Source organism: Oncorhynchus masou, chromosome 2 (genome assembly GCF_036934945.1).
Source record: "Oncorhynchus masou masou isolate Uvic2021 chromosome 2, UVic_Omas_1.1, whole genome shotgun sequence".
In the NCBI taxonomy this organism is placed as follows: Eukaryota; Metazoa; Chordata; class Actinopteri; order Salmoniformes; family Salmonidae; genus Oncorhynchus; species Oncorhynchus masou.
The window spans coordinates 48,155,221-48,166,443 of NC_088213.1; the positions used below are offsets into that span (position 1 = coordinate 48,155,221).

The 11,223-nt window shown below is 41.4% G+C and overlaps 1 protein-coding gene across 3 annotated transcripts in view; it reads right to left on the minus strand.

Annotated features, from left to right (window-relative positions):
* fam184aa (family with sequence similarity 184 member Aa) overlaps window positions 1–10,751 on the minus strand; it is an 85,667-nt gene extending 74,916 nt beyond the window's left edge. For 2 of the 3 annotated variants that reach the window (XM_064925600.1, XM_064925589.1), the window contains exons 1-3: window positions 6,693–7,065; window positions 2,764–3,618; window positions 2,022–2,157 (exon numbers count right to left, since the gene is read on the minus strand). In XM_064925600.1, the coding sequence (XP_064781672.1) occupies window positions 2,022–2,157; window positions 2,764–3,618; window positions 6,693–6,869 (1,168 nt within the window). In that variant the 5' untranslated portion in view covers window positions 6,870–7,065. Of the gene's footprint in view, window positions 1–2,021; window positions 2,158–2,763; window positions 3,619–6,692; window positions 7,066–10,682 lie in introns of those variants that run through there. The other variant, XM_064925608.1, reaches the window with a different exon arrangement.
* Between the last annotated feature and the right edge of the window lie 472 nt (window positions 10,752–11,223).

Genomic DNA, 11,223 nt, shown 5'->3' on the forward strand with positions numbered 1-11,223 from the left:
ATTTCACGGTCTCTCAAAAGATGTTAGATCGGGTTCAAGTCCGGGCTCTGGCTGGGCTATTCAAGGATATTTAAAGACTTGTCCCAAAGCCACTCCTGCATTGTCTTGGCTGTGTGCTTAGGGTCGTTGTCCTGTTGGAAGGTGAACCATTGGCCCAGTCTGAGGTCCAGAGTGCTCTGTAGCAGGTTTTCATCAAGGATCTCCCTGTACTTTGCTCCGTTCATCTTTCCGTCGATCCTGACAAGTCTCCCAGTCCCTGAAAAACATCCCCACAGCATAATACTGCCACCACCTTGCTTCACCGTAGGGATGATTCCAGGTTTCCTCCAGACGTGACGCTTGGCATTCAGGCCTAAAAGTTCAAACTTGGTTTCATCAGACCAGACATTCTTGTTTCACATGGTCTGACAGTGCTTTTAGGTGCCGTTTGGCAAACTCCAAGCGGGCTGTCATGTGCGTTTTACTGAGGAGTGGCTTCCGTCTGGCCACTCTACCATAAAAACCTGATCGATGGAGGGCTGCAGAGAAGGGAGAACCTTCCAGATGGGCAACCATCTCCACAGAGGAACTCTGGTCACTCTGATAGAGCTCCATCGGGTTCTTGGTCACCTCCCTGACCAAGACCCTTCTCCCACGATTGCTCAGTTTGGCTAGGTGGCCAGCTCAAGAAAGAGTCTTGCTGGTTCCAAACTTCTTCCATTTAAGAATGATGGAGGCCACTGTGTTCTTGGTGTCCTTCAATACCCTACCGCAGAATCTGTGCCTCCACACAATCCTGTCTCGGAGCTCTATGGACAATTCTTTGACCTCATGGTTTGTGCCCCTATTTAGTGCAACACTTGCTGTTAATAGATTGCAAAGCAGCATTCCAACTGTGCTAAACTTAAATAACAAGTTCAAGTTCTCATCCATAGCCTAAAAACACATCTTTAGTGACCCAAGTTATATACTGTTCTCTCTGCTGCCGCACGGCAAATGGTACCGGAGCGCCAAGTCTAGGTCCAAAAGGCTCCTTAACAGCTTCTACCCCCAAGTAATAAGACTGCTGAACAATTAATCAAATGACCACCCAGACTATTTACATTGACCCCCCCCCTCTTTTTGTTTTTACACTGCTGCTACTAGCTGTTTATTATCCATGCATAGTCACTTTACCCCCACCTACATGTAAAAATGACCTTGACTAACCTGTACCCCCGCACATTGACTCGGTACCGGTACCCCCTGTACATAGCCTCATTATTGTTATTATGTTACTTTTTATTTTAAAAATTACTTTCATTTATTTGGTAAATATTTTCTTAACTCTTCTTGAACTGCACTGTTGGTTAAGGGCTTGTAAACGGTAAGGTTGTATTGTATTTGGCGCATGTGACAAATACAATTTGATTTGAAGTGCAAGTGCTCTGTTTAGCTCACATCTGCAGGCTGGGGGTCAATTAGGATGTCTACCTCGGATCGCTGAAATAATGATTATGATCACACTTCCTCAATTCAAATAGACAAAGATGGTTTTGTATGGTTTAGAAACTTGGAAGCCAATCTTGAGTTATCAGTGTAGACTGTTATCACCAGGACATGTTGAAATATCTTCACACCTGGAATAAAAAAACCTCCAGGCAATTTATTGAAAAAAAATATAGAATTACAAAGGGGCAGTTTGGAAAAAAATGAATCCCGTACAAATCGTCCTCTGGAATAACAGACATTCTGGAGTAATAATTACATAACCAATGTTCTGTAGTAATACTCGTCCTGTGCGAATATGGAAGTAAATTAGCACACAAAAAAACAGTGTTTTTTTTTCTTTAATAGGCCTAACCTTCTTTCATCAAAAAATAACATGTTTTCTTATCTGGCCAGACAACCTTATATTTCACTCTCACCCCATATACCAGGAAAACGTACAGTTATCCCGCCAATCACCAATACATTTTGAACATATTTAAAACAATTCAAAATACCAGAGATTAGTATTCTCTATCCAAACTCTCAAGATAAATGGAGGTTTAATATCTCACTGGCTTTGTGGAGGATCTCAGTAGCCTGCTGCTGCACTCGATCTCGGCTCCCCTCCAGTTCATACTCCGTGTCTTTCAACTGCATCACCCAGATCTCCCCATCTTGGATGGCTTCCTCCAGCTGCTTGTGCAAGTTCTGAGATATCAGGTCAAGGAACAGAAACAACGCATTAAAACTGTAGTTTAGTTTGTAGTACTATAGTTTAGTTAGTAGCCCCTTTTTTCAAATCTCAACTTTGAGGTCAAAGGTATTGCTGATTTTCATCCTTCCCATATAAATCAGTGATTATTTCACAGCTGGTAAATTGAAGATCTGGCCAATCAGTGACATGAATCAATCAACAAACTACCAGGGATAAAAGAGAACCATCAGTCATCATTGCGGCACAATCTGCATTTTTCATGCTGCAGGCAGGAGTTGATGTCAAACCAATCTAAACTCATTATTCGATGCTTGAAGTTCAGTACCCTACTCTCCTCTCCTAGTCGGGCATGCGAGATCAAATGTGCCTATATGTGTGGTCTCAATTAAATAGAGTAGACTATATGCATGGCCGGAGAAGCACAGGGCAGTTTAGTTAATTCCAAGTAAATTAACCTCTTAAATATGAGTTGGCTATAGTTTATTACATTGTCTGGAAATAAATATTGATAACCCAAGTACAATGAAACATACCGGAAACATACACAAACAGGGTTGCTGACACAAAACGGCACACGTGAATATGCATGAGAATTTTACCTTAATGGTGCCCTCTGCATTGGTGAGGGAAGCCTGCAGCCTGTTGGTCTTGTCCCTGCTTTCTCTTGCCTCCTCCTGCGCCCTCTGCAGCTCAGCCCGGAGCTTTCCCAGTGTCCTCTGCAGCACTGCCTCCTGCACCTGGAACTCCTTCCTCAGCTCCACCTCCGTCCTCTTCCAGGCAAGCAGTTTCTCGGCAGTCAGCTGCTGTGTGCGCCTCATGGCTTCCAGTTCGCGTTCATAGTAGCCCTGAGCCTTGGTGAGCTTGGCTTCGTATTCCTCCACCAGATGTACTTTGCCCTTGGTCAGCTCCTCCACTCGCTCCATGAGGGCCTCCACCTCAGCCCTGTGCAGCTCAGCCAGCTTCTCCTGATCCACGGTGGAATTGGCGCTCTGGTTCTGCTGGCTGTGGAGCAGCTCCTGGACCTCTTGCCGGTGGGTGGTGCGAAGTTCGTCAATTGCCCTCCGCTTGTCCTGCTCGAACTGGGCCTGTGCCTGGCCAAAGGAGCGCAGCTTCTCCTCAAAGTCGCGGCGCATCTCCTCCACCTCGCGTGACATGGAGACCACGCGCTGAGTGTGTTGCGCCTCAGTACACAGCTGCGAGTCCTCCATGCGCTGGCGGTACATCTCAAATTCAGCCAGTGCCTGCCGCTTCATGTGCTCGTGCAGCTCCACAGACTCCTCCAACGATTGCAGATGGCGCTTCAGGTCAACCTCGTCGACCATCTTGCTCTTATACTGCATGATCTTGTCATGTGTCTCCGTCACAATGTGCTGCACTTCGTCCTCGTGGGCCTCCCGCAGTGACTCCATCTCGTCCTCATGCTCGTCGTTCTTCGTGTTGAGGGCGTAGATAACCTAGAGCAAAAAGACAAGGAAAAGGAAAATTATGAGGATTGAGAAGATTAGTGAGGATATAGTTAAGGATCCTCACAGCATCAAAAAGATAATCAGTTAGTAAATCATAGATGACACATAACTAACACATTAGGAAATTGTTCATTAAAAACAAAAGCTTTAGATACATTAGGTAGTTGTTGTGGAAATTGAATTGTTAGATTATATGTGTGATATTGCTGCACTGTTGGAACAAGAAGCACAAGCATTTTGCTACACTCGCAATAACATCTGCATGTGACCAATAAAATTTGATTTACAACAATGAACACACCCGTGTCTCTGCCTGTTTACCTTGTCTAAGATTTTGCTGGTGTGTCCAACATTCCTCACATGCACAGAAAAACTTGACACTAGTTTTACCAGACATACTCTACATGACCAAAAGTATTTCGACACCTGATCGTCGAACATCTCATTCCAAAATCATGGGCATGAATAGGAAGTTGGTCACCCCTTTGCTGCTATACCGGCCTCCAATATTCTGTGAAGGCTTTCCACTAGATGTTGGAACATGCTGTGGGGACTTGCTTCCATTCAGCCACAAGAGCATTGGTGAGGTCGGACGCTGATGTTGGGTGATTAGGCCTGGCTCTCAGTCGACATTCCAATTCATCCCAAAGGTGTTCGATTGGGTTGAGGAACCCAACCTCACCAACATCAGTACCCAACCTCACTAATGCTCTTGTGGCTGAATGGAAGCAAGTATTGATTACCGTCACCGGGGCGGTATTTACAACTCACCAAAGAAAAGAAAATGTACGGAAAATGGGAGGGACTACATGAACTTGTCCTTATTTCAAAACGTTTTCTGTTACAAAATGGTTTGTTGTGCACTAATGAATATGACCATGCCCTTCATCTATACAACCACAGGATGGCATGTAACGTGTACCCCACTGGCACTGGTTGAATAGCATCAGAACAATTGTCCTCATGGTGCATTTAGAGAATTCGATCAGTAAAGATTTAGAGGATATGAAATTATATATTGTTACATAAATGTTTGCTTTAGTTGAATGCTTAGTCAAATGCTACACAACATTATCTTAACAATGAAACAACAGAAAACAGCCATGATAGCTGGTGTCAACTTGCCAAAGTCAGTCATCGGCTGTCATTACATATGGGTGGGTATGAGGATGTGCGGAGGAGGATACACCTCTTAATCCATTCTACGCTGGCTCAGGACATTCCCACTAGCCAAGCAAGCAGCTTGTTGGTGGATGCTGCATTAAAAAACACTGTAAAGGGGTTACCAGGAATTTGACAGTAGTTTACAGGCAGCTCAGAGGCAGTTAAAGTCTGTATTTCATATTACAGTACACTAATATAAATACAGTATCAAAGCAAGTACTGTGTAATGACACCAAGTACAATACTGTAAAATGTACTGTATTACACTATACAAAAAAAGTTAATACTTTCGGAATTAACTAATGAAAAAATGGATGAATAAATTAATGAAATTTGTTGAGAGGAGGGGTTTATATTTCATAGTATTTTACTGTAATTAAAAGGGATTGGTGCAAGTAGTTTGGTTGGCTGCTAGGTAAAGTGTTAACAAACATTACAGAATATTAGGTGTTTTATGTCACGTGCACTTCTAGAGGCCTTAACAAAGGCTTCCAAACTGGCAGCAACTACTGGGCAAAACAGACCAAAGGGACATGGCAAAATGCTAAACCATTTAAGGTTTAAGTCTTGCTGCCACTCCAATCTGTCCCCTACACATTTTAAATTGATGGAGAACTATAATCACATAGGAGTTAAATTGGTATAGCATTCTCACTCACAGGAGTAACAAATACAGCCTAAGAGCTTTGCATACCTGATTGTACAATATTTGACTATTGTTATTTTTTATTTATTCCATCTCTTTCAAGTTGGTTGTTGATCATTGCTAGATAGCCATTTTCAAGTCTTGCCATAGATTTTCAAGCCGATTTAAGTCAAAACTGTAACTAGGCTACTCAGGAACATTCAATGAAATTTTGGTAAGCAACTCCAGTGTATATGTGGCCTTGTGTTTTATGTTATTGTCCTGCTGAATTGTGAATTTGTCTCCCAGTGTCTGTTGGAAAGCCGACTAAACCAGGTTTTCCTCTATGATTCTGCCTGCGCTTAGCTGTATTACCTTTATTTTTATCTTAAATAACTCCCGAGTTCTTGCCGATTACAAGCATACTCATAACATGATGCAGCCACCACTATGCTTGAAAATATGAAGAGTGATACTCAGTGATGTGTTTGCCCGAAATGTTGTTAAAACACTCAGTTTTCTCCTTTCACAACCATTAAACTCTGCAACTGTTTTAAAAATCAACATTGGCCTAATGGTGAAATCCCTGAGCAGTTTCCTCCCTTTCCAGCAACTAAGTTAGGAAGGACTCAAGTAAATTTAACTTTTCATTTTTAATTAATTAGGTACACATTTTCACTTTGACATTATGGGGTAGTGTGTAGATCAGTTACACAAAATCTCAATTTAATCCATTTTACATTCAGGCTATAATACAACACATTTTGAAAAGTGTAAATACTTTGAAGGCTAGTAACAGAAAATCACAATTCAAAAGTTATATCCTGTCAGTTAAATGTTTTTTAGGGCCTACTGTAGCTGACATTGAATGACTATATAAACCATACAGTATATAACAGACCATCTTTCAGGAATTATGTAAGACAATACATTTCCTGCTGTTCGCAAATGTATCAGGCCTCAACAGAATTGCAGTGTTCCTAGGTGGCACAATAACATTGAATTGTATATTTCCTTAGCGATGAGTGACCACTCCAACAGGGACATTTAAATGCTTTTCTTCAGCATCAGAGTGTGATTTTCACTATAACAACGTAGCCTTTTTTTTCACTATAACAACGTATCCTTTACTAAATTATTCTAATCATGTCACAAAGACACTGTAGCCTAGGTGAATTTATAATGAATTACATAATTGCCATTGCCAGCAGGACAAATACATGCATTGGCCTGGACTGTGACAGTTTGCAAGAAAACGTGCGCATCAACAAACCTTTGTCAGCTGTGCTATTTTCTTACTCATTTTCAGGTGCAGGTCTTGAGTATATTCCATCGTTAAACCTGCTTCGTAAAAAATGTTCGATGAATTATATTTCCCTGTACTAGTAATAATACATGGATTGCCAGACGCGGTATTGTATGGTTGCTGCCAACCCGTTCCAGTCGCCATCTTCAGACACACGCTACTGTCACGACGGTCCAGCCAGAAAACGGTTCATGTGAACCAGGTTAACTAATGTTTCGTAGTGGTTGTAGCATTGTCTTTTGTTGTTTACCGGTGCGATATGAGTCGCAATCGCAGAATAGTGGTATACCTAGTGCAGAATGCAAAGAGCGCCAGATGGTCGTCGCTGCAGACCGCGGAACGGGGCGGGGTTAAATGTGGGCCGGGTTAACATTTAGCCTGGCCCGTCACAGCTGTTGTTATTGGTCAAACGATCGACTTCATCAGCATAACGGAATAACGCAACGGAATGCAATGCAAGGTTGAAGGAATGTATACGGGCGTTGACGGAGGGTGTTCACTAGCAAACGGTGCCCGGAGGTTGTTTATGAGCAAGCGGTGGCGCGCGGTTGATGTTCAATGGAAGAATGGAAAGCGGAGAGGGCGGACCTTTGGGTGGTGTATGGGAGGCGGTGAAAAATATACACTTTTCCCAACTTTATGTAAATCACCATCGGCAACCGCTGGGTGATAACCAATCATATCAAGTTCCCATGACGAATTTGACGCTATGCTACCCAACCCAAGGCTCTCCAGCAAAGATGACTGACAAAAATACTAGGATGGAAGCAAATGTAAGTGACTATAACGTCATAACGAATCATGCAAAAAAATGTAGAGGAATATGTTAGTTAATGTCGAGAGAAACGGTAATGCATCTTCTTTTGTCATGAAGTTAATTTACAAAAAAACGATTTAGCAAGCTAGCTGACTAGCTAACATTAGCCTGCTAGCTTTATGGGTGTTGTGACATGAGTATGTATGTAATTGAAAAAAAATAATTGAGTATGAAATTGTAATTCTGGTTGTTTCATGTTTTATGGACTCCTGAAACAACCAGGAAACCTTGCCGTCGTCTTGTTTAACAGTGGATTTAAAGATTCTAGCTAGCTAAAGCATTTACTGCAAATTGAATGTACAATTTTGTAAGTTTGCCTTGCTGATATTTGCCATGCAATGCAGATAGATGAAGTAACGTAGCTAGCTAACTATTTTCTTGCTTATTGTGCAGTGGAGGATAAAAATAACTGTATGCCTATGGATGTGTAGCTAGCTACAGTATGTAGCCGATCTGTGTATAGACCCTAAAAAGTTTGGTATACATATTAGTTCCGAACCTAGCTATGAACCTCAGCTATCATAGCCAGTTGTATCAATTTCAAAACTGTTTAAATGACATTAATGAAGCCAATGGATTGAGTAGAATATAACAGTGTGCCAAGAATGCAAGTCATATATAGATGAAGTTTTTACCATGCATAAGATCCCCACATTGTAGCCTGTACATTTAATATATTCACTGATCATGTACTCTACCTTGTCAAATAAATGTGCAGTTCAGGTATGAATGTCTGAGATTCTTTTTCAGTCATATCCAATACCAGTTGTATCAAATTCCAGTCTTTGAATGAACCTGTGTCTGCATGTGCAGTATTACAATTATACACTTGAACAGTGTTTACCAATCTTGACCCTGGGACATCAATGGTTACACATTGTAACTATACAATAGACTATAAATCATGATTTAACTAGTTAAAGGCTGATCTGTAATTCATATATTCAGAAATAGAATTTTAAAAAACAGTACACTACACTTCCTATGCATCATGTAAATACTCTAAAACCGGTTCCTCTCACTATCTAATTTCTTTTATCTGGATTGATCTGATAAACACAGGATAGGTAATTTTTGTATTTATTTTTTGTATTTATTTAACCTTTATTTAACTAGGCAAGTCAGTTAAGAAATTCTTATTTACAAGTTGGGTGCATTTTGGCCCATTCCTCCTGACAGAGCTGGTGCAACCGAGTCAGGTTTGTAGGCCTCTTTGCTCGCAGACGCTTTTTCAGTTCTGCCCTCAAATGTTCTATAGGATTGAGGTCAGGGCTTTGTGATAGCCACTCCAATACCTTGACTTTGTTGTGATTATGCCATTTTGCCACAACTTTGGAAGTATGCTTGGGGTCATTGTCCATCTGGAAGACCCATTTGCGACCAAGCTTTAACTTCCTGACTGATGTCTTGAGATGTTGCTTCAATATATCCACATCATTTTCCTTCTCATGATGCCATCAATTTTGTGAAGTGCACCAGTCCCTCCTGCAACAAAGCACCCCCACAACATGCAGCCACCCCCGTGCTTCACGGTTGGGATGGTGTTCTTCAGCTTGCAAGCCTCCCCCTTTTTCCTCCAAAAATAACAAGGGTCATTATGGCCAAACAGTTCTATTTATGTTTCATCAGACCAGAGGACATTTCTCCAAAAAGTACAATCTTTGTCTCCATGTGCAGTTGCAAACCGTAGTCTGGCTTTTTTATGGCGGTTTTGGAGTAGTGGCTTCTTCCTTGCCGAGCTGCCTTTGGGTTATGTCGATATAGGACTCGTTTTACTGTGGATAAAGATACTTTTGTACCTGTTTCCTCCAGCATCTTCACAAGGTCCTTTGCTGTTGTTCTGGGATTTATTTGCACTTTTCACACCAAAGTACGTTAATCTCTAGGAGACCAAATACCTCTCCTTCCTGAGCGGTATGATGGCTGCGTGGTCCCATGGTGTTTATACTTGCGTACTATTGTTTGTAGAGATACCTTCAGGCATTTAGAAATTGTGGAGGTCTCCAATTTGTTTCTGAGGTCTCGGCTGATTTCTTTTCATTTTCCCATGATGTCGAGCAAAGAGGCATGGAGTGTGACAGTAGGCCTTGAAATACATCCACAGGTACACCTCCAATTGACTCAAATTATGTCAATTAGCCTATCAGAAGCTTCTAAAGCCATGACATCATATTTTTAAATTTTACAAGTTGTTTAAAGGCACAGTCAACTTAGTGTATGTAAACTTCTGACCCACTGGAGTTGTGATACAGTTAATTATAAGTGAAATAATCTGTCTGTAAACAATTGTTGGAAAGATTGCTTGTGTCATGCATAAAGTAGATATCCTAACCGACTTGCCAAAACTGTAGTTTGTTAACAAGAAATTTATGGAGTTATTGAAAAACGAGTTTTAATGAGTTTTAATGACTCCAACCTAAGTGTATGTAAACTTCGACTTCAACTGTAAATACAAGTTCAATCTGTACTTTAATGCACATCTGGTGTGCACTATAAAAACAAAGAAGAAAGAAATAGGTGGCTCCCGAATGGCGACATTGCATCTCAGCGCAAGAGACTGAGATGCAGTACCTAGTTCAAATCCAGGCTGCATCACATCCAGATGTGATTGGGAGTCCCATAGGGATGTGAAACAATTGGCCCAGCGTCGTCCGGGTTTGGCCGTCATTGTAAATAAGAATTTGTTCTTTACTGACTTTACTGGTTAAATAATTATAAAAGACAACAGGAGAGAGGTAATAGCAGGGAAGGCATCTCTCAGTTCATCACAATTACATAATGGTGTCTCCAAACCAGACTTTGGCTCCCAGTCGGCCTGAAGGTTTATTGTCACGTCCTGACCTTAGTTCCTTTTGTATGTCTCTATTTTAGTTTGGTCAGGGCGTGAGTTGGGGTGGGCATTTTATGTTTTGTTCAGTGTGTTAGATTTCTATGTGTTTGGCCTGGTATGGTTCCCAATCAGAGGCAGCTGTCAATTGTTGTCTGATTGAGAACCATACTTTGGCAGCCTGTTTTCCCACTATGGGTTGTGGGTAGTTGTTTTCTGTTTTGTGTGTATTGCACATTGCAGAACTGTTTGTTTTGTCGTGTTGTTTTTTGTTCAAGTATTCGTATATATTAAAATTATTATGAGTACTTACCACGCTGCACCTTGGTCCTCTTCTCCTTCTCCCGACGACAATCGTTACAGTTATCTTAAGAGCAGGTGACGGGACTGGGGGTTGGCATCCTCTCACTTCAAAACATACCTGCAGACAAGAGAGAGAATTTTTTTTTAAACACAAAGCTTAAACTTGCTAACATGTTTAAGCAGTCATAATCAGGAGGTGGACTACTGCATCTCTATCTGTATTTCAAAGTATATCATCTCTTTAATAATATTTCCTGTTGACCCTACCAAGTGACCTCTCACCTCTGATCATGCTGTGCCCTCTATGTAGCCAGTTCAGATGCGGCAGGGGTTCACCGACACAGCTGATATAACCTAGATGAGAGAGGGATGAAGTGAAGGAGAGAGGCTTATTGAGAAAATAAGGTAGTTAAAGAGAATCTGTGTGTGGACTCACCTGGTACATAAGACAAATAGGTGAGTCACATTTTCTTATTCATTCCTTCACACTTGTGTGTGTATAAGGTAATTGTTGTGAAATTGTTAGGTTAGGTTACTTGTTAGATATTACT